Source organism: Bos javanicus, chromosome 14 (assembly GCF_032452875.1).
Source record: "Bos javanicus breed banteng chromosome 14, ARS-OSU_banteng_1.0, whole genome shotgun sequence".
NCBI lineage: Eukaryota > Metazoa > Chordata > Mammalia > Artiodactyla > Bovidae > Bos > Bos javanicus.
This window is the reverse complement of record NC_083881.1, coordinates 73,407,418-73,431,911: the sequence shown is the minus strand read 5'-3', so window position 1 is coordinate 73,431,911 and position 24,494 is coordinate 73,407,418. Positions and strand designations below refer to the sequence as shown.

The window sequence follows — 24,494 nt, the reverse complement described above, 5'->3', positions numbered from 1 at the left end:
CCAATCACAAGCATGGAAATAGAGTAGTAAAATATCTTCCAACGAACAAAAGCCCAGGGTCAGAGGGCTTCACAGGCAATTTCTACCAAAATCTTTGAGAAGAGCTAACACCTATATTTGGAGAAGGCGATAGCACCCCAGTCCAGTACTCTTGCCTGGAAAATCCCATGGACAGAGGAGTCTGGTAGGCTGCAGTCCATGGGGTCGCGAAGAGTTGGACTCAACTGAACGACTTCACTTTCACTTTCCACTTTCACACATTGGAGAAGGAAATGGCAACCCACTCCAGTGTTCTTGCCTGGAGAATCCCAGGGATGGGGGAGCCTGGTGGGCTGCCGTCTATGGGGTTGCAGAGAGTCAGACATGCCTGAAGCGACTTAGCAGCAACACCTATACTGCTCAAACTTCTCCAGAAAATTGTAGAGGAAGGAAACTGAACTGAACTGAAACTAAACTGAACATACGAGGCCACCATCACCCTGAATCCATCCATAACCAAAGATGCTAGAAAACAAAAGAAAACTACAGGCCAATATCACTTATGAACACAGATGCAAAAATCCTCAACAAAATTCCAGCAAACAGAATCCAACAGCACATCAGAAGGATCATACATTGTGATCAAGTGGACTTTATCCCAGGGATGCAAGGATTCTTCAATACATGTATATAAAACAATGTGATGCACCATATAAACAAATTGAAAGCTAGAAGTTGTATGATCATCTCAATAGATGCAGAGGAAGCTTTTGACCAAATTCAACACCCATTTATGATTAAACAAACAAAAAACCCTCTGCAGAAAGTATGTATAGTAGGATTATACCTCAACATAATAAAGGGCATATATGATAAACTCACAGCAAATATTCTCAACAGTGAAAAACTGAAAGCATTTCCTTAAGAACAAGACAAGGGTACCTACTCTCACCACTATTCAACATAGTTTTTGAATTCCTAGCCACAGAAATCAGAGAAGAAAAAGAAATGAATCTTTATTGAAGAAAGAAGTATTAATAAAATTCTCATTGTTTGCCGACAAAGGTCCATATAGTCAAAGCTATGGTTTTTCCAGTAGTCATGTACGGATGTGAGAGTTGGACCATAAAGAAGGCTGAGCGCCGAAGACTTGATGCTCTCTAACTGTGGTACTGAAGACTCTTGAAAGTCCCTTGGACAGCAAGATCAAACCAGTCAATCCTAAAGGAAATAAATCCTGAATATTTACTGGAAGGACTGAGGCTGAAGCTGAAGCTCTAATACTTTGGCTGCCTGATGTGAAGAGCTGACTCATTAGAAAAGACCCTCATGCTGGGCAAGACTGAAGGCAGGAGGAGAAAGGGATAACAGAGGATGAGATAGTTGGATGCCATTTCTGACTCAATGGACATGAGTTTGAGCAAGCTCCAGGAGATAGTGAAGGACAGGGAAGACTGGCAGTGCTGCAGTCCATGGGGTCACAAAGAGTCAGAAATGACTGAGTGACTAAACAACAATCAGAGGTGTGAGCATTCTCTTCCTTAGAATGGAAGAGAATAATAGCAGATGAAATAACTGACAAAGGAGTAATCTCCAAAATATACAAGCAGCTCATTCAACTCACTGTCAGAAAAACAACCCAATCAAAAATTGGGCAGAAGACCTAATCAGACATTTCTCCAACGAAGACATACTGATGGCTAATAAATACATGAAAAGATGCTGAACATCACTAGTTATTAGAGAAATACAAATCAAACTACAAAGAATATCACCTCATACTGTTCAGAATGGTGAACATGAAAAAACTTACAAAGAAGAATTGCTGCAGAGGGTATGGAGAAAAGGTAACCCTCTTGCATTATTGCTGGGAATGTAAATTGATTCAGTCACTATGGAGAACGGTATGGGGATTCCTTAAAAAAAAAACAAAAAATGAGGACTAAAGCTACCATATGACCCGGCAGTCCCACTACTGGGCGTATACTCTGAGGGAACCATAATTAAAAAGACATGTACCTCAATGTTCATTGCAACATTGTTTGCAGCTAGGACATGGAAGCAATGTGGATGCCCATCAGAAGATGGATAGATAAAGAAGTTGTGGTACCTATATACAATGGAATATTACTCAACCATAAAAAGGAACACATTTGAGTCAGTGCTAATGTAGGTTCATCCACCTACAGCCTATTATGCAGAGTGAACTAAATCAGAGAAAAATAAATATGGTGCTAATGTAGGTTCATCCACCTACAGCCTATTATGCAGAGTGAACTAAATCAGAGAAAAATAAATATTATATATTAATGCATATATATGGGGTCTAGAAAGATGGTACTGATGAACCTGTCTTTAGGACAACAGTGGACACGCAGACATAGCAGACTTGTGGACACAGGGAGGGAGAGGGGGGTACAAATTGAAGGACTGACACTGAAAGATAGACATTACGGTATGTAGAATATTTAGCCAGTAGACATTTGCTGTATGATTCAGGGATCTCAAATTTGGTGCTCTGTGTCCATCTTGATGGTTGAGATCAGGTGGGAGGTGAGAGAGAGATTAAAGAGGGAGGGAACCCATGTATACCTATGGCTGATTGATGTTGATGCATGGCAGAAACTGACAATACGATAAAGCAATTATCCCCCAAGTAAAAAATTCATTAAAATATTGTCTATTTTATCTGATACGATTATTGCTACTCCAGCTTTCTTTTGATTTCCATTTGCATGTAATATTTTTTTTCCATCCCTTTACTTTCAGTCTGTATGTGTCCCTAGGTCTGAAGTTGGTTTCTTGTAGATAGCATAGATGCAGGTCTTATTTCAGTATTGAATCAGTCAGTCTATGTCTTTTGGTTGGAGGCGTTAATCCATTTACATTTGAAGTAATTATCAATATGTATGTCCCTGTTGCCATTTTCCTAATAGTTTTGGATTTGTTTTTGTGAATGTTTTCTTTATCTTTTGTCTGTCTAGATAAATTCCTTAGCATATGTCAGAAGGCTGGTTTCTTGGTGCTTAGTTTTCTTGGCTTTTGCTTGTCTATAAACCTTTTGAATCTGAATGTAATCCTTGCTGGGTAGAGTAATGTTGGTTGTAGGTTTTTCCCTTTCATCACTTTAAATATATCCTGCAATTATCTTCTAGCCTTCAGTTTCTACTGAAAAACCAGCTGATAAACTTATGAGGATTCCTTTGTATTATTTTCCTTTGCTCCTTTCAATATTTTTAAATTTTAATTTAGTTTTGTTGGTTTGATTAATATGTGATTCTATATATTTCTCCTTGAGTTTATCCTTTATGGAACTCTGCACTTCCTGGACTTGGTTGACTATTTTCTTTCCCATGTTAAGGATGTTCTCACTATAATCTCTTCAGATATTTTCTCAGACCCTTTCTTTTCTTCTCTAGGACTCCTATAATTCAAATGTTCTTGTGTTTAATGTTGTCCAGAGCTGTCTGATACTGTCAGACCGATTTTTTTTTTTTTATTCTGTTCCTTGACAATTGTTTCCACCATTCTATTAATATCTTCCAGCTCACTTATTTTTCTGCTTCAGTTAATCTGCTATAGATTCTTTTTAGGGTATTTTTCATTTCAGTTATTGTGTTGTTCATTACTATTTGTTCTTTAGTTTTTGCTTTTTAGTTCAGTCACTAAGCCGTGTCCAACTCTTTGTGATTCCATGGCTGCAGCACACCAGCTTCCCTGACCTTCACTATCTTCCTGAGTTGGCTCAAACTGATGTCCACTGAGTCAGTAATGCCATCCAACCATCTCATCTTCTGTCACCCCCTTCTGCCCTCAGTCTTTCCCACCATCAGGGTCATTGCCAGGGAATTGGTTCTTCATATCAGGTGGCCAAAGTATTGGAGCTTCAGCATCAGCATCAGTCCTTCCAATGAATATTCAGTACTGATTTCCTTTAGGATTTACTAGTTTGATCTCCTTGCTGTCCAAAGAACTCTGAAGAGTCTTCTCCAACATCACAGTTCAAAAGCATTAATTCTTTGACACTCAGCCTTCTTTATGGTCCAACTCTCACATCCGTACATGACTACTGGAAAAACCATAGCTTTGACTATATGCACCTTTGTTGGGAAAGTGATGTCTCTGCTTTTTAATATGCTATCTAGGTTGGTCATAGCTTTTCTTCCAAGGAGCAAGTGTCTTTTAATTTCATGGCTGAAGTTAGTTTCAAGTCTGTAGTGATTTTGGAACCCAAGAAAATAAAGTAGGTCGCTGTTTCCATTTTTTCCCCATTTATTTGCCATGAAGTGATGGGACCAGATGCCATGATCTTAGGTTTTTGAATGTTGAGTTTGAAGCCAGCTTTTTCACTCTCCTCTTTCATTTTCATCAGGAGGCTCTTTAGCTCCTCTTCACTTTCTGCGATTGGGGTGGTTTCATTCTTTTATCTGAGGTTATCGATATTTCTCCCACCAATCTTGATTCCAGCTTATGATTCATTCAGCCTGGCATTTCATATGATAAACTCTGAATATAAGTTAAATAAGCAGGGTGACAATATGCATCCCTGACATACTCCTTTCCCAATTTTGAACTAGTCTGTTGTTCCATGTCTAGTTCTAACTATTACTTCTTGTCTTGCATACAGATTTCTCAGGAGGCAGGTAAGTTGGTCTGGTATTCCCATCTCTTTAGGACTATTCTAGTTTGTTGTGATCCACACAGTCAATGGCTTTAGTCAAGCATTTTAGTCAAATGCTAAACATTTCTTGTATTTTCTTGATATGTGCCTCCATTTATTTCTGAGGTTTAGGATCATTTTTACTATCATTACTCTAAATTCTTTTTCAGTAGGTTTCCTATTTCCTCTTCATTTATTTAGTCTTGTAGATTTTTTCCTTGTTCCTTTGTCTGTACCACATTTTTTGTAATATACTTTTTTTGATGTGGGGCTGTATTCCTGTCTGGTTGGTTGTTTTGCTTGAGGTATCTGGCATTGGAGTTTGCAGGCAGTTGGGTGAAGTTGAGTCTTGGTAAGGAGATGAAAACCTCCAAAACAGCTCACACTGATTAATATTCCCTTGGGTCTGAGGTTCTTTGTTAGTACAGTGGTTTGAACTTAGCACTTCTGCCACAGGAACTCAGGCCCCACAGCAGCCTGGGAACCAAGACCCCACAAGCTGCACGATGGAAAAAAATATAAAATAAAAGGCAACAAAGAAAAAGGGAGCAGAACAATAAAGAATAAAAAATAAAATTAGAAGAATTTAAATATTTATTAGAAAAAACAGAAACACAAATGAAAACAACCAAGCAAAAGAGAATCAGAACAGCAATGGGAAGGAAAAGATCATGGTGGCAGGGGCAGGCATAGGCTCAGGGCCCTTGTAGTCAAAGGGGCCCAAAGGTTCAGGCTGGGAACCCAGCAGGCTTGTGATGCTGGCCCGTTTTATGTGCCGGTCATGTCCCACCTCCACTTCCCGCCCTCTACCACGTTCTACCTGGTCACGTGGGGATTCTTCCCCTACCTTAGAGGTCTGAGGTCCCCTCCCCATGCCTGGTAGTTAGCCTGGCTGTGAGGAGATGTGAACTCAGCATCCTCGTGCTCTTCCATCTTGACTCTGCCTCTGTCCTGTAACATGGGATGAACGCATTTGGCCTGGGACTGTTGAAGTGCTGGGATATCAACAGTGTTCAAAGAAGCACTTTATTTTAACTTTTGAGGGTGGAGACCTTGTTTTGCCCCTATTGACTGGCACTAAGTAAACCACTGAGTGTTGACTTTGGATGGGATGTAAGCCATTCTCAAAGTCCAACTTAATCAAGCACAAGGCTGTCATGATTATGGCACCATCTAGAAACTAAGATCCTTTATGGGTAAGTCATTCAGAGTTTTAAAATCCTGACAGGAAACAAATAGCCTTTATTTCTAACTCTGTACAGCGTATTTTGACATGCATCATAAAGTCCAATGGTAGTACAGCAATGATCTCCTTGAGTGGCTCCATGTGTGGCTACCCAGGACAAAGATATGGTCTGTGATAGCTTTTTATTTGACCTTAAATAATTGACAGTAAATAAGGGCAACTCTCAGCAGAGTTGGGTAGTTTGTAAATTGTCCTTATAGCCATAGTTTCTATTTTTAATACTTTTACTGTCCTTTTGGATGACCCCTAACCCAATCACCTCCCTCCCTGAATGCCTTCCTCCCTTCCTGCCTTCCTCCTTTCCTGTGTTTAACAAATAGTTCTTGTGCCTGCTAATAGACTAGCACTCTGCTAGATACTGACAATACGAAAAGGAATGAAAACATCTGTGGGTCCCTACTCTTAGGTTTACTGGGGAAAGGTAATCAAATATACAAATAGATGTAAAATTATAATTGTGAAAAGTGTCATGAAGAAGAATTATATTGTGTTATGAGGAACTGTAGTCGGAGAAATCAGGGATGGTAGACCTGTGAAGTGCAACTGAGGTGAGATCTGAAGGGAGTTATGCAGAGAGACACAGGGGGAAAGCCTTTGCAACAGCTTTCCTTATCTCACCTTTGGGCACTCTGGGTCTCAAGAAGCCTGGCAGAACACTGGGGACCTGATGTTGTTTGTACTGTTTGTCCACGTCAAGCCTGTCCTTTGTCCTGTCTCGTTCACTGGAAATGCGCTCTTCCTCCGTCAAGCATAGGCAATGCCTTCTGTTTGCCAAGCCTGGCTTTGCTATCAAAACAGGGCCTCTGTATACTGTGTACCCTGTCCTGGCACCTAGTGAATTCCTTCTCTCTACCCTACTTTGATTCCTCCTTTTGCCTCTGCTTGTAATGCAGCCCAAGGCTGCATTAGACCTCTTGAACCCCCACTGGAACTTCTGCTTCTTCCTCTAGCTGTCAGATCTCCAGAAGAGCACCAACCCTCTTTTCTCACTTTGCTGACTGAGTACATAATGTCTCTGTGCCTCCCTTGACTCATCTTGTGCAGAGTGCCTTACCAACGTTGGCTATTCATAAAATTTTAGCCCCTATCCCCACTCAAACATCCAAATGCTTAGCTCTTCCAAACATTTAAAGTTTTACATTTTAATGGAATGAGTTTTGTGTTGTAATTCCTCTTTTTTGGAATTTGGAACTCTTATCCTTGCTTCTTTAGTCTTTTCTTTAGAAGCTTTGGACAGTATGATAAAATGCCTTGTTAATGCTTGCGCTAAGACTGCCAGAGATTCTTTCCAACATTGTTGAATAAGAAATGCCAGTTCCCATAGGATTAACTTTGGGCTCTAAGGGGATAGTTTTTAGAGGTCACAGGGATCCTCTAGAGATTAGATGTCATGCTTGACCTTGAAACGATTTCCAGTGAAACTGTAATTGTTTTGAGAAATCTGACTTGATATATTAAGTTACTGAAAAATTAAATAATCATTTTGAAATAAACAAAATTATTCAAATAAACATTTTTTCAGGAGCAGCTGGACTCAGAAGATGAATTTGGCAATTGTACTGAACTGAGGTGCCAGATTCCTAAAAAAAGGGGGGGGGGCATTTATAAGAATTAACATACATTAAACAAACATGGTTCCTAGCGGGTAAGGGGAGGGAGAGATAAATTGGGAGATTGGGATTGACATGTACACATTACTATATATAAAATAGATAATTAATAAAAACCTACTGTATAGCACAGGGAACTCTATTCAGTACTCTGTAATGGCCTATATAGGAAGGTGTTGAAAGTGAAAGTATTAGTCCCTGAGTTGTGTCTGACTCTTTGCAACCCCATGGACTGCAGCCCACCAGACTCTTCTCTCCATGGAATTTTCCAGGCAAGAATACTGGAGTGGTTCCCATTCCCTTCTCCAGGGGATCTTCTTGACACCAGGACTGAACCTGGGTCTCCTGCATTGCAGGCAGATTCTTTACTGTCTGAGCCATCTGGGATATATGGGAAAGGAATTTTAAAACAAAGTGCATATATGTAAATGTATAACTGATTGACTTTGCTGTATACCTGAAATTAACATAACATTGTAACTCAACTATACTCCAATACAAATTTTAAAAAGTAAATTGTCCGTTAAAAAAAACGAATTAGCAAACTGAGACCTAATGCTGCCCTCTTCCACACACCTTGGCCATACATGTACTAATTAAAAAATGTAAAGATCTTATTTTTCTTTTATTAATTTGATTCAATTATTTTTATTACATAGTTTACAGAACCTGACATGTACTATTTAGGTATATGGAATGGAAATATTTAGGTATAGTGAATGGAAATATTCACTGTCCTTTAAGAAATTTAAGGACTAGTGTTTCAAATACCAGCTCAAACATATTTGTACATGTTTCAGGTGAATGATTTAATAGTTTATTCCAAAATGGTGTCATCAAGTCATGATTTAGTTTAGAAAGACTTCCAGATAAAAATGGACATTTGAGTTGGTTTGTTTTTCCCAGTTAATCTTGGATATCATCTTAAAAATAAAAAAAGTAATTGAAAGATATAATAAATAGCATAGAATTTCCTAATGGTAATTAATAGCTACAAGCAGAGTCGGACATGACTTAGTAACTAAACAACAACACACACATAACATAATTAAATATTAGGAGAAGCTGCCTGGCCCAAGTTCTAGGATACATATTTTAGGCACTACCCTGAATTGAAGATAGGGTTTAGTGAGAATGAGCAGATGGCTAGAATAAAGCAAGCATACTGCCCATTAGAAAGGAGTAAATCCAGCTGGGTAGATTGGTGTTGACTGAGCTCAATAGAGTCTTGATTTTGGAAAAAAACAAATGATGTGGAGCCATAATCACAGTTTTAACCACTGGCTTTTTAGAGAAATGATCTAAGGCAGCATTCAACTAATACTTGTTGAACAGCTATTATATGCCAGACACGGTTTTCAAATGCTAGATGAATGACAACATTGCAAACAGGCCCTATTTTTGCAATATTTCCAACTTTATAGTAAAGGTAGGATATATACATGAGTCACTGTAATACAAAGCAGAAGATAATAATTGGTCATAGGAAGTACACAGTGCTATGCAACCTCAAAAGGAAGATAGCTTCCAGGTGAAGGTGATACATGGAGAAGCAAGAGGGAGTGTTAAACACAGATATCCATTATAATAATTGGAGAACCAAGGTATAGTAATAGTTTAATGGAAATTCTGAACACATTATCATTGTAGAAACAATAAAGAGGTTTCCAGCAAAATTAACTGTTTAATAGAAAGTCATTATTCTGTGGCCAACAGAATAACAGATATTTTTATCTTTCCTGAAAATGTCATTCAAAAGTGGCTGTGAATTTAGAAACCTTTGGGAAAATGAGTTAGAAATCATTAAGAAAACAAACAGGCTCAAAATTTGAAAACTGAGTCGAAGCATCAACATAGAAGCACTCCTAGCACCATGTGTGTCTAACATCTTGTTCCGTGGTCTTCTCCTAAGTCCAAAAGATTATAGTTAGCATTTTATAATATCCATTATTTGCCAGGTACTTCATTATATTGTCTCTAATCCTTAAGACAGCCCTGAGAAGTAGATGCTAGTATCTCCATTTAAAAAATAGAAAGGGCGACTTAGGAATTTGAGTGACTTTCTTGAGATCCCAGAGCTAGTACATCGCGTAGCAGATGGTCTCCAAAGCCTGTGCTTTGCCTACTGCAAAATACTGACTAGATGGTGTAACCTGTAGAAAAAGAATAAAATGAGAGATCCATATATTGCATAAAATTCCATTGTGTGTGTGTAATGAGTGTATGTATGTATTATGTGCATATATATGATCATTCTGAACAGCAATAAATTCTTTTTAAAAATAGTTTAAAATTGCTGTAAATAATGTATATAATGTAGAACCTAAGAGTATAGGCCTATGAGTGAAGTAAAACTGCCTAACGAAATAAAAAGCCACTCATTACCGAGTTCATGAAGAAAATATAATAGTTGCTCACTTGTATTTTATCTGCTGCACTAGGTGACTTATGAAAAAGCTTTTCTTTTTTAAATGTTTATTTACTTGGCTGCACTGAGTCTCTGTTGCAGGATCCTCCAGTGTGGCGCACGAACTCTCTAGTTGTGGGGCATTGGCTCAGTAGTTGTAGTGTGTGGGTTTAGTTGCTTTGGTGCCCCAAAGATACACACATCCTAATCCCCACAATCTACAAATATGTTAAATTGTATGTCAGAGGGGAAAGAAGGGTGAAAATGAGATTAGAGTTGTCGGCTGATCTTGATATAAGGAGATTATCCTGGATTACCTGGGTGCACCCAGTGTAATTATGAGAGTCTTTAAATGTAGAAGAGAGCTTCCGAGTAATGTGATCTGAGAAGGACTTGACCAGCTGTTGCTGGCTTTGAAGACAAGAGGGGGATCAGATGTCGAGGAATGTGGGCAGCCTCTGGAAGCTGGAAAAGGCAAGAAAACAGATTCCCTCCTAGAGTCTCCAAAATACACACACCCCTACAACACATTGATTTTGGGTTGATGAGACCCATTCTGATAGCTGGTCTGCAGAGTTGTAAGATAATAAATTTGTATGGTTTTAAGCCACTAAGTTTGTGGTAATTTGTCATAGCTGCAATTGGAAACTAATACAGTCACTGACTCTGGATTAAGTCTTTGAGTAGCATAGCTAAATGAATATATTTTAACTTAAAAAGCTTCACAAAAGAATAAGGACCCCAGGATGGATGCATTATTTTTTTGTTTATAGGATAATGGTAATTCTCAGAGGAAAGCATGAATTTCTGAAGTAAAATCTTTTCCATGAATTCTAAGGACAGGGAATTTTATTGTAAATATATCTAGGTCTACTTTATATTAATTTAAATAATTAACATACATCCATACCAAATACCAGGTGGTATTTCAATATAAACCACAAACTGCCTTAATTTTCTTTTTAGTTATTTTTCTTGTCTAATGTAAACTCAATAATTTGTTAAACTCCCATGATTCCTTTTCTTTTACCCTTTAATATTAAAATTCTGAAGTATGGAAGTTGTAATGCAATCTGAACAGTAAGCTGTGCTGCTGCTGCTGCTAAGTCGCTTCAGTCGTGTCCGACTCTGCGACCCCATAGACAGCAGCCCACCAGGCTCCCCCATCCCTGGGATTCTCCAGGCAGGAACACTGGAGTGGGTTGCCATGTCCTTCTCCAGTGCAGGAAAGTGAAAAATGAAAGAAGTCGCTCAGTCGTGTCCGACTCTTAGCGACCCCCTGGACTGCAGCCCACAAGGCTTCTCCATCCATGGGATTTTCCAGGCAAGAGCACTGGAGTGGGGTGCCATTGCCTTCTCTGATGGTAAGCTATGTTTAGGAGTAAAAGAAAAGATTCCAAATCTTGAAAGATACAATTAGATTTCAAATTAGTGAAGAATACCGTCTTTAGGGAATAATCGTGTGTCACGGATTTATTGGATTAGAGGATCTTTCTAACTTCTTTATGTATGGTCCCTCCTGTGTCTGACCAGTCTGATGTTAGTAGGTACATGTGGAGCAGATCTTCCCTACCCTACCCATCATGTTAATAGTTTCTGGTATGAACTTTGTGATCACAGTGGTGTTAATGGCTACCTTCCTGCTCTACCCCAACCCATGTCTTACTGGCCTAAGTGAAAAAGTTCATTTGCGGTTAATATGAGAGAAAGACCTCAGATCTTTGGCTAATTTCTGATTTCAGGAAATTAGCCCCTTTGCTGAGTTTTAAATGATTCTCAGTCTATGAGTCACAGTGTTAGGATACTCTTGAGTTGCTCAAGTGAGTTATGAATGGATCATTAACTGTGTTTTTAAATACCCTTGAAGTGGTTTGTAATAAAATTTTAATGAAATTATGTACTTTAATTGAGAACTTGTGCTTAAAGTGAACATGAAACTCAAATGAATTTTATTTATAAAGATAATTTTAGGTAATGTGAAATAATTAAGGTTATGATGATTTTTTTTTAGGTTATATGGATCTCAGAAAAGTGGCTTAATTATTTTTTTCTCATTTGAAGGTAGATAACGAGTTTATTCAGAGAAAGCAGTACTCTTGCCTGGAAAATCCCATGGATGGAGGAGCCTGGTGGGCTGCAATCCATGGGGTCGCTAAGAGTCGGACACGACTGAGCGACTTCACTTTCACTTTTCACTTTCATGCATTGGAGAAGGAAATGGCAACCCACTCCAGTGTTCTTGCCTGGAGAATCCCAGGGACAGGGGAGCCTGGTGGGCTGCCGTCTATGGGGTCACACAGAGTCGGACACGACTGAAGCGACTTAGCAGAAGCAGCAGCAGCAACGAGTTTATTATGAGTTTATTAATCTCCATATATGTTTGCAGTTGACAGCACTAAATCTGGGAAACAACCTTTTAGAAGAAGTTCCAGAAGAGATGAAATACCTTACATCCCTGAAGAAGCTCCATTTATTTAGAAATAAGATACATAGATTTGCATCTGGAGTATGTGGTAAGTTAGTCAAATAAAAGCACATTTATAGTGTCAAAGTTAATTTCCTTATATTGAACAATTTGGAACTAAAGTGAAAAAGGAATTTTAGTCTTTTTTGGTTTGAGATATTTACACTTGAAATAGAGAATTTGGGGAACAACTTTTTTAAACTACTGGATTATATATTTCTTTACATGTAAATCTAAGAAAATAAGTAAGTGTTAAATTAATGTTAGCAAATTTTACCCTTTTCAGAATCAGGGTACACATAGACTGTCAAATCTGAGCACCCTTTTTCTGGACTGGAGAGAAAAGTAGTTGAAAATCAAATCAAGAAATATCTCCACAGTTCTTGTTCTTTATACTTTTTGCACCATCTTAACTACTAAGTCACTATCTTTGTTTAAGATGTGAAGCTGCATTTGAATCAGTTCTAAAGAGGTGGATGAAACTGGAGTCTATTGTACAGAGTGAAGTAAGTCAGAAAGAAAAACACCAATATAGTATATTAGCGCATATATATGGAATTTAGAAAGATGGTAATGATGACCTTATATGCAAGACAGCAAAAGAGACACAGATGTAAAGAACAGACTTTTGGATTCTGTGGGAGAAGGCGAGGGTGGAATGATTTGAGAGAATAGCATTGAAACATGTATATTATCATATGTGAAATAGATCGCCAGTCCAGGTTCAAGGCATGAGATAGGGTGCTCAGGGCTGGTGCACTGGGATGACCCTGAGGGATGGGATGGGGAGGGAGATGGGAGGGGGCTTCAGGATGGGGGACACATATACAGCCATGACTGATTCATGTCAATGTTTGGCAAAAACCACTACAATATTGTAAAGTAATTAGCCTCCAATTAAAAAAAAAAAAAAGATGTGAAGCTTAACTTAACCTGGGGACAATTTTAAAGAAAAGATATGAGGTTAAATAAATGGCATTTCTTCTTCGTGTTTCCCTTAAGCTAATAATTTCTCCATTTAATTTGACATTTTTCCTATTTAATATAGGTAGAATATGCTTAAGGATAGAACACGTGACAAAGAGATCCAGATAATCTTTATAGCTTCATTAACTCATGTAAGGCACTTCACTACTTCATGTGTCCCCAAGAGTAAAATCAGAACTATAGAATAGAATTTAAGATGTCCTGTGAACTTCTGAGGCATGGGTACTGTATATTGTCATCATTATCACTGAGCAGCATTTATTAAAGGTATAATTTCATGGGGTCTCAGTTGTGGATATATAACAAAAACACAAGTAGATTCTAGTACTACCTCTTTAAAGTATTTTAAAATATTAGATCATGTGTCTTGGAGAAATATTTTTCCACAAAATAAGAACTGTAATAAACTTATTAATGGTATGTACATTATATATACAAACTTATAGATACAGGGTTCAATTATAATTTACTTGCAAAGAAAACAGTTTATAAATAAGAAAAAATTAAGAGCATGCAAAAAAGTACATAGTAATATTTATGATCTACACTGAGGGGCAAACAGGTAAAATCTGATGTATATAAATGATATTAAGCAACCTGGTTCATGCTACTTTAGGCTTCTGTAAAGAAATTTTTTCTCATGTTGCTCTTAAATTTGAGGTTTAAAAAATATATGTAATCTGTATACAGTACCCTACCCCTGAAGGTCTGTAGTTTCTCTATTTCTTGATCTGGGGCTGTCGAACTTTGAAAATCTCATGTGAGTGACGTAAATTATGTTCTATGCCAGGTCTTGATTATCCAAAGGCAGAAGCAGTTTGGTGTCCAACATGTATTGCATGGTGCTGTTCTTGCCCCTCTCCCTACCCCATCAGAGTAGACTGGACCAGGGTAAGACGTGTCCCAAGCTGAGTCAGTCACATTCTCTTTCTTGGGGTTTATGACAGAATCTAAAACAGTTTTTCTGGTCTGAGCTAACCACATGAACTAAGAGAAAAGTTGCAAACTGGTGACCTGTGGGATGAATCTGGTTTACAAATAGGTTGGTTCTGTTTTGTCCGCCTCTCTTAAATTTGAATTAGGGTCAAAGCCAGCTTAAAACTCAATATTAAAAAAATGAAGATCATGGCATTTGGTCCCATCATTTCACGGCAAATAGATGGGAAAAAGGTGGAAGAGTTGACAGATTTCCTCTTCTTGGGCTCCAGAATCACTGCAGCTGGTGACTGCAGCCTGGAAATTAGAAGACAGTTGCTTTTTGCCAGGAAAGCTATGACAAACCTAGACAGTGTGTTAAAAAGCAAAGACGTCATTTTGCCAAGAAAGGTCCATATAGTCAGGACTATAGTCTTTCCTGTAGTCATGTACACATGTGAGAGCTGGACCATAAGGAAGGCAGAGCACTGAATTTGAACTGTGGTGCTGGAGAAGACTCTTGAGAGTCCCTTCCTTGTATAGCAAGGAGATCAAATCCGTCAAACTTAAAGGAAATCAACACTGAATACTCGTTGGAAGGACTGATGCTGAAGCTGAAGCTCCAATACTTTAGCTACCTGATGCAAAGAGCCAACTAATTGGAAAAGACCCTGATGCTAGGAAAGACTGAAGGCAGAAGGAGAAGAGGGCAACAGAGGATGAGATGGTTGGAGGGCATCACCGATTCAGTGGACATGAACTTGGGCAAACTCAGAGAGATGGTGAGGGACAGGGAAGCCTGGTGTGCTGCACTCCATGGGGTCGTGAAGAGTCGGACACAACTTGACAACTGAACAACAACCCAAATTTGCAGATTAAGAGAGTTCATATAGAAGTCTGGATCTCTGGCTCTCTTTTGTTTCTCTGAGAAAGAAAGATCAGGCAACAGTGGACTCACATTCCCATGTGACACCGGTTGCTGGGCTGGCCGAAACGCGGGTCCCCGTGGCAGAAGGCACTGCTCGCCAGTCCAGTGCCCCCCTGCCAGGCGGACCCCTGCAGGCCCAGCGCTGTGCTTTGCGTTAATCTCGGTTCCTGCAGGCATTTCAGTCTGAGAACTCCATCTGCTCCATAACCGTTCAAACGCAGGAGTTGTGGGACAGCTATATGGGTACATGGAAAAGTAGAGATAATATGTTTAAAAGTGAAAGAATAAGGAGTGAAGGAATGCGGGAGAGAGAGAATATAAATATGAAGCTTAGAGAAGCTATAACAAAAAATGAAACTCTATGTTCTGCAGAGATTCCCAGAGAGTATAATTGTCCAGACTTGGAGAATCTCCTGGAGAGACAGACTGTTAGCCTGGAGCTAGTGTGGGGGTCTCCTTGACCGTCACAACCCAGTTCAGTGATTCTGAGGGAGCATCAGAAGCCCAGGAGACCCTCTGTGACTACCAAGAGAAGTCAAAGGACTGTGTATATATTTGTACCCAACACATACAGTTGGCCCTTGAACGACACAGGCTTGAACTGTGGGTCCACTTATACCAGGGTATTTTTTCAGTGGTAAATACTGCCCTACTGCAGGTTCCCTGGTTGGTTAAATCCTGGGGTGCAGAGGAAGAACAGATGGGAGCGCCCACTAGAAGTTATAGGTGGATTTTTCCACTGGTGGAGGATGGGTGCCTCCACGGGACTGTGATAGATATATAGACACACGTGTAAAATTACATATTATGTCTGTTTATACACATATTTCTATTAACGTGACTCGCCACACCGCAGGGCCCAGCATGTTGGAAACAGGATAGGGCGGGGCAGGCCCAGGCAGCAACGGACTTTCTCCACACAACGGACTGGGAGGTCTGAGGCCAAGCCCAACCAGGGGACTGCTGGGGAGACGAAGAGGTACCTAGAAGCGGGGTATACCAGTCTGGAATCACCTACTTCAAGGCACTAGTAGTGGGAGATCGACCTCCTCAAGGGGCTGGGAAGCATCGGCGTGACGGTGTCCACGAGTAATGTGGGCAAGCCCGGGGCCCTGCACGCAGGAGGGGTGCCAGAGGGGAGCCATCACCGTACCCGGCACGGAGAGTGGGGAGAGACCTTAGTACTCGACTTCGTCTTGGGCCCTGCGCAGACGCTGGTGACCGAAGAAGGCCTGTTCTCCATGAAACACCGCACAGAATTTCCCGGGTCCTTCCAGTCTCCGGGGAAGATCAGAAACTAACTGTTTAAAGGGCCAGTGCACATCTGCTCCTTCCGCCCCAGGGAGACCCTGGCTCTGGGCTTGCACGGAGTGGAGCACGCTCTGTGTCTACTTCGCTTTCTTTGATACGGAGTTCCGCCTGCCTGGTCCCCAAGGGACTGCAGACCCCGGGCGGAAGGTGCCTGCGGGTCGCGGAGCCTTTGGCGGGTTTTCTGTTGGGTGAATGGGTGAATGAGTTCTGCGGATCAAGAAGACCCTTTGGACTTGATTCATGGCGCTTTGCAAACATTTATGGGGCTCCTCTTGCAAGTCTAAAAAACAGAACTAAAACAGCCCGGGGTACCGGTGCCTTTGAGTTTCTGCTTCAAGTTTGTGGTGAGTTTGGCGGTACTCCTGTGTCTTCAGGGGCCACGATTTAGCTTTGTAACTTTGTGGTAAGGTGTACCTTTTTGCTTAAACTAATTTAAGAGGGTATCAGTTACCAGCACCCAAAGAACCTTGGCCAACGCAAGAAAATAAGGAGAACAAAGGTGTATGGGAAAGTGACTAAACATTATTTTCTAACAGCTAAAATGATTGAAATTATTTTCTAACAGATGGTTTACAAAGTTTGATCCTGCTTAATCTGAACAACAATCAGCTTACATGGATTCCTCAGGAAATTAGCAGGTAATTTTGTTATAATGAGAGATGGTTACTTTTTCCCTCTCCCCCTTCAGCTGCTGTGTCCCCCCACCCTGGTTATTAGAACACTGTATGCCTAGACTCAAGTCCTTGTGAGATTTATACATAGCAAAGAGCAATTGAAAGACTGAGGCAAGCCACTAAGTTTAAGCAGATGGTTCTTTAAACACTTCAGAGAAATGAGAAACCACATGATTTGGTAGTCTTAAGTATAAAAGTGAGGGTTTGAAACAGTTCTAAAGTTGATTGTTACTGATTTCCTAACTGGGGTTCTTGGAGCTTGCTCTGCTATAGAACTGGGGACTTTACAGTAAAACATTTTCAGCTTGATGGAATAGGTAATGTGAAAATAATGGCTTTAAAATCAGTATGTCATTTTCAAAAAAAACAAACAAACCCACATTTTATTATCAGTCACATTTGCACGGAGGAGCTGCTGTTACAGGGGCTTTCTGGAGCCAACTGAGGGTCTTGTCCTTCTTTTGGCAGAACACCCTCTTGGGCTTTTCTTCTGACTGTTGGAGAGAGAAACCTTTAGGGTTACTTTGGAGACTCCTTATTGCCTCTTGAACAGAAACAGATGTATTACAACATAAAAACATCCAGATTTTTGAAGGAAGGATCCAAAACTATGAATGGTTCTCAACAAAAGGCCTTCTGCCTTACCTAAAGTTTATTCCAATTTACTTGCCTATACCTCTACCCAATGTATTTTTCCCAGATAGATTTTTACAGAAAAAGTAATGTGTTAAATAAAAGCACCTAGAAAAATATTTGAAGCTATCTCATTTCTGAAGAAAAGGAATATTTATAGTAATAAAATGCCAGTAGTTGTCTTCTTGCTTTTTCACTCATTGAGTTTATCAATTGATTTATATGTTGGTGATGTAATGAAAAAAATGACACTTTGGAAGATCTGGTGAATTAGGTTCAGGTTGTAACTTTGTGCAACTAGCTTTATGACGCTGGCCAAGTATTTTAACTGTCTTGGATCTTGGTTTTCTCATCTCTAAAGGAAGAATTTTGAGATGAACTTCAAAATTCTTGCAACTATAACATATTATGAGTTCATGATTCAGTAAGCTTAGCTCTTTTTGGAGAACAGAGTACAGTATTGTCTTTCATTAAATGTATTCTTAACTATTTTATGTGTTTTTTGATGTTATTGTAAATGGAATTTTGAAAATATTATTTTCCAGTTGTTTGTGGCTACAATATACACATAAAATAAATTTAAAATAGAGACTTTGTAGTCTGTGATCCTGCTTTTAGTTCTAGAAGGTTTGGATTTTTTTTGCACTATTTCTCTTTACTATTTTAATATTTAGAGTTTTGCCCATCTTTTAAATTTTGAAATACTCTTCTCCCATACCTTTAGAAATTACTTCTTAACCTGGTTTATCTATTTTTCTGCTCTTGCCTTCTCTGAGTGCCTTTTGGGAGGGGATCAGATGTTCATATTTCTCAAGAATCTTTCCAGTGGCTTCCTCTCTGTCTCTTTCTGCCCTTTTGTTGTTGTTCTTTCTGTCAGTCTTGTCTATTCATATGGCTTCCACAATCGAGATCATAGAGTCTTTCCATAAATCTCTTTCACTCGCACCAACTATTATCCTAAGCTCCAGGCCCCATTTATAACTGCCTAGAAATGGCACCTCATTCTGTTATTACTTTAACACCTTTAGAGCATTATAAATCCTCATTCTTAGCTTTGCAAGAAGACATTTGAATCTTGACACTGTTTTCTGATAGTTAAGTTAGACAAGTTATTCACTGCTTCTGATCCTTCATTTTCCTTATTTCTGGATTAAATGTAATAATTCCAACCTTAAGGTTGTGCTGTTGATTAAATTTAATGCACAAGTACATAATTGGTGCTCAGTAATGCTTATTTTAGCTTCCCTGGTGGCTCAGAGAATAAAGCATCTGCCTGCAATGCGGGAGACCCAGGTTCGATCGCTGGGTCGGGAAGATCCCCTGGAGGAGGAAATGGCAACCCACTCTAATGCCCTTGCCTGGAAAATCCCATGGACAGAGAAGCCTGGTGCAGGCTACAGTCCACGGGGTTGCAAAGAGTCAGACATGACTGAGTGACTTCACTTTTCACTTTCAATGCTTATTTCTTCTGGCTTCTTTATTCAAAATACACTTAATATTTTCTCAAGGAAAATATTACTCAAGGCAGATTTACTATGCCTCCTTGTTGCCCTAATTTTTGCAGGCCAAGTTCAAAATTTTGGTTCTTCCAAAGTGCTTGTGAACCTCAGGTACTGTATCTGCAATTACAGGCTCAAACGTTAATCCTTTTCTCACTGTTGGTATCTGCTCTCCTTGTTCTGTGTCTCTGAGATCTCCTTCTAGACAATGATATATATAAGGGTAGAATTTGTGGTCAACCTGTCTTTGCATATTTCACAGCATCTAAATGGTACAGAATATATGATTTTTATCTAAATCTATCCCTATCTGTATCTATATCCATATGTGTGTATATGGCATTTGGCCTCTGGCTTCCTCTTCAGTATAAGGAAAGGAAAGTGAAGTCGCTCAGTGGTGTCCGACTCTTTGCGACCCCATGGACTGTAGCCTACCAGGCTCCTCTGTCCATGGGATTTTTCCAGGCAATAGTACTGGAGTGGATTGCCATTTCCTTCTCCAGGGGACCTTCCCAACCCAGCGATCGAACCCAGATCTCCCACATTGTAGACAGACACTTTATCGTCTGAGCCACCAGGGAAGTCCTCTTCAGTATAACTATTAATAAAGTATATGTACAAAGACTGAAGACAGAATTTTCTTTCTCTTAAATCTAGGTTGTGATTATATAAAATACTTTAAACATGAACCATCTGATCATAAAATATCTTTAAAAGTTAAATTACAGCAAAGGTTTTTTTTTTTATCCTCTAATGATTCATTGTAGTTGTGAACACTTGACTGGAAAGCTCAGATGAGCTACAAAAAATATGAATTGATACGTGGCTCTGATAAATGATATATGTACATATATGTACAATGGACTTCCTTATTCTTGTGAATTTCATTCATATATTTTGTTTATTTTTTAGATTAAAAAATCTTAGATGTTTGAGTATAAATCATAACCAGCTAGCCAGCATTCCTAGAGAACTTTGTTTCCTTGAGAATCTTTCTGAACTTCAACTTAACTACAATCAGCTTGTATGCATACCCAAAGAAATTAAGTTCTTGAAGAAGCTCCGGAAGCTTCTTCTGTCCAGGAACAACATTAAATCTTTGCCAGAGGTAAGCAAAAGATGGAACCAAATTTTCTTTTGTTGGTGAAGAACTCATTACACCATGATAGAGAGCAGTTATAGACTAGATTAGGGTGTCTGAATACAAGCCATCATTTGCTTTCCCTCTGATTATATATAATAAGTTCCCAAATCACTATGACAAAAAAAGATTATAACTTGGATTTTTCTTTTTTACAAAGCTAGGTATGCTAGACTTTGTAAATAAAAATACAAAATGCTTTAATTTGAATTTCAGACTACCAGAGAAGAATTCTTTTAGTATAAGTATGCTCCAAATATTGCATGGGACATACTTATACATTTAAAAAACTCTTATCTTTTTTGTCTGAAATTTAAATTTAAGTGAGTCTCCTGTATTTTTATCTGGCAACTTTGTATATAGCACAAATAATAAGTACTTTTTGATTTTGGAATATATGCTAGAAATCTTCAATTTTTCCTTTATATCCACTGTCTATCCTTTTCCAACCTGCTTTTCTCTTCTGTGTCTGGGAGACTGAGAATGAGCGTCAGTGAGCTCCTTTGTCCTCTGATTTCCTCTAGGATATGTCCAGTGAGAGGCAGTGTCAGGAGGTGAAAGGGCAGGAGAAGATTGAGTGCGTGCATGCGTACTTGCTCAGTCATGTCCGACTCCTTGTGACCCCATGGACTGTAGCCTGCCAGGCTCCTCCGTCCATGGGATTTTCCAGGCAAGGGTACTGGAGTGGGTTGCCATTTCCTCCACAAGGGATCTTCCTAACCCAGGGACCAAACCCTCATCTCCTGCGTAGGCAGGCAGCTTCTTTGCCACTGAGCCCCCTGGGAAGCCCTGGAGACTGAGTACCAGATGGTTTTCCCGTGGTGCTGTCTCTAGAAGGTTGCTGTGAGCTGCCCGCATGCCTCTCTGGAGGGTCATAGCAATGTCCTGTGATCATCAGAACATCGTCGTGTGAACATTCTTACATTCCCTTGGCTCTTTAGACCTGTGGTGTTAAAGAACTGTCTGCTGTTCCTAGCTTTTGGGAACTTTGTAGGTTTAGGGAACTACTTTTCTTGGCTTAGGGAACCTTGTTGGTTTCCCTAAAGCCTGTCAAACTTTTATAAACAGTGACTTCATTAAACCCCCCCTCAATTTTTCCAGTTTGAGAGTACTGTTTCTTGTTAGGAACCTGTCAACAGATTTACCTTCCTTATTAGGCAAATTAGAATTAATTTGATAGGAGGAAAGGCATGGCATGCAGTAAACTGAGGGATAAAAATAGATTAATTCCTACTATTTCGCTTTTCTCTAAAGTAGATGTTTCTTTTAAAAATTCTTTGCACACTGTAATATGATATGTAAAAATATACCAAGGTATAGGCTGTAAATAAGTATATTTCAAAAATTTATTCATATTCCTTAAAATCCTACTTAGTATAAACAAGTAAAATATCTTGAAATTATAGAATAAACCTGTTAAAAGCATGTCTCTCTTATTTGAAGGAAAACAACAGCAGCAGCAACAGGATCATCATGAAGCATTATGTTATTTTGTGTTTATAACAACTTTATCATATATCTCTTATTAAACTCATTTTAGAATAAAGATCAGGGTGGTTATGTGACTCAAGCATAGTTTGCAAAGGTCAAGGAAGGATCTTAGATCCATGCCTGTCTAACGTAAAAGTCCATATTTCAAATCAATAGTCTTACTACAAATTTATAAACCCTGAAGCTTTTAAACTTTAAAAAAACTTGAATGCTAGTAAATCCTGTCCTGAATTATCATGCAAAGAATGCCTGTAATCATTTATATCCTTGTAAATTTAATATGATTCAGTCTATCATTGTTCTTTTTGGTCTGTATTATAAATGATAAGGCATTGCAGAAAATAGTCGTTTGTTTTGATAATGAATGTATTGTGAATCATTTTCTGGTCTGTTGTAAATCATGTGTATGTCTGCACACATGTGTCTGAATGTATATGCCTATCCAGTCCTGTTGGGCATGTGGCTGGACTAATGGATTTCCTTTATAAGGAAAGGGTTGTGTCAGCTCAGTGCTACGCAGGAAGTAGTTGTGAAGTAAGTGCCAGTGGAATTATGTCTGTTTTTTGTCTCCCAAAGATTCTTTCTGTTTTAATGATAGAAATGTCTACTAAATGCTCAGTATCTATTAAACCCTTTAGTAAGCACTTTCTGATTAATAATTTGTTTAATGCATTCAGTGTCCATATTGAAGGTCTGTTCAGTTCAGTTCAGTTGCTCAGTCGTGTCCGACTCCTTGCGATCCCATGGACTGCAGTGCGCCAGGCCTCCCTGTCCATCACCAACTCCCGGAGTTTACTCAAACTCATGTCCATTGAGTCGGTGATGCCATCCAACCATCTCATCCTCTGTGGTCCCCTTCTCCTCCTGCCTTCAATCTTTCCCAGCATCAGGGACTTTTCAAATGAGTCAGCTCTTCGCATCAGGTGGTCAAAGTATTGGAGTTTCAGCTTCAGCATCAGTCCTTCCAAAGAACACTCAGGACTGATTTCCTTTAGGAGTGACTGGTTGGATCTCCTAAGCTAAAGTACAAAGATTAAGAAATTTGCCCATAGATATATAGTAAGTGTCAGAGGTGAATTTGAACCTACAGATATTTACTACAGATAGTCTAGTTCTTGGCCACCGTGTTATGTTGCCCTGGAGTGGTCAGAGGAAATGGAGAATTCAGAGAATCTGGTGCTTCATTCGTTGTGATTTCCTTGGGGAGAGTACTGATCAGGTAATTAGGAAAGGTGACTAGCCTCATCAAGTTTAAACTTACAAGAGATGTTTATGATGCTACATATTAGATTTGTTAAAGCTCTCTTTCTCTCTTTTGTTTCCTGACACAGGGACTTTGTAATCTTTTCAACCTGAGAATTCTAGATGTAGCTGGAAATGTTATTCAGATGTTTCCACCAGGAGTAAGTAGAGTCAACTTGTATTATAATTGAAAAATAATTTTGTTTATTGGGAATAGAAAAAATAGCGTCAGTCGCTCAGTCATGTCTGACCCTTTGCAACCCCATGGACTGTAGCCTGAAAGGCTCCTCTGTCTCCCTTCTCCAGGAACCGAACCTGGGTCTCCCACATTGCAGGTAGATTCTTTACCGTCTGAGCCAGAGGAAATTCCCTGTGAAAAAATAGGCAGCCAGTAAAACCTACGGTAATTGGAACCTTGAATTAATACAAATAACGGAAAGATTTGCTTTGTTCTAGAACTTTGGAACTTGTTCTCTTATTCCTTTGTTTTCTGTGCTTGCTGAACTTGTTTGAACTGAGTGAACTCTGATTGTTATCATAAATGTTTTAATATATTATCTATGATTAAGTGTTTTTTTAAAAAAATCACATACTGTTTTTGGTCACTTCAGACTTTTTCAAAGTATTGCTTTCCAGAGCATAGATTTTTATCCCTTGCAGTTGAGAGTCCCTTAGACTGCAAGGAGATCAAACCAGTCAATCCTAAAGGAATCAGTCCTGAATATTCATTGGAAGGACTGATGCTGAAGCTGAAGCTCCAATACTTTGGCCACCTGATGTGAAGAACTGATTCATTAGAAAAGACCCTGATGCTGAGAGCTGGTGATGGGGAAGCCTGGTGTGCTGCAGTCCATGGGGTCACAAAGAGTCAGACACGACTGAGCGACTGAACTGAGTTCATCCAAAGGAGATATTTATTAGTTGCTTTTAAGCCACGGACAATAAGGAATGCACTTTTTTTCACTTGGAGATGAATTTTGACTTTGCTTTAAGTAACTGGTCTTAGCAACTTGTAACTTTTCAGAAAGAAGCTATAGTTTTTCATGTTGGAGTGAATGTGTTTCCACTTCAAGGTAATTAGAAGCCCAACGATCCAGGAGGTATTCAATAAATAGTTGTTGATCCATCACTTTTTCTGATTAATCAATACAAAATTGAGATTATCGTCCTTTTTACCCTCTGAGTGATATTTAACAAAGCTTATCATTTTAACCATTTTTAAGTGTATAGTTGTAAGTCACTATATGTATATATATATATGAATATATATATGTATTCATGTTGGTGCAGCACCATTATCACCACCT

General features: G+C 39.1%; 1 protein-coding gene across 5 annotated transcripts in view; it reads left to right on the top strand.

Moving 5' to 3' along the window:
• LRRC69 (leucine rich repeat containing 69) overlaps positions 1–24,494 on the top strand; it is an 80,396-nt gene that overhangs the window by 25,063 nt on the left and 30,839 nt on the right. For 3 of the 5 annotated variants that reach the window (XM_061439404.1, XM_061439406.1, XM_061439402.1), the window contains exons 2-5: positions 12,289–12,415; positions 17,073–17,145; positions 20,226–20,421; positions 23,277–23,348. In XM_061439404.1, coding sequence (XP_061295388.1) covers positions 12,289–12,415; positions 17,073–17,145; positions 20,226–20,421; positions 23,277–23,348 — 468 coding nt within the window. The remainder of the gene's footprint in view (positions 1–12,288; positions 12,416–17,072; positions 17,146–20,225; positions 20,422–23,276; positions 23,349–24,494) is intronic. The other 2 variants (XM_061439405.1, XM_061439403.1) reach the window with 1 other exon arrangement.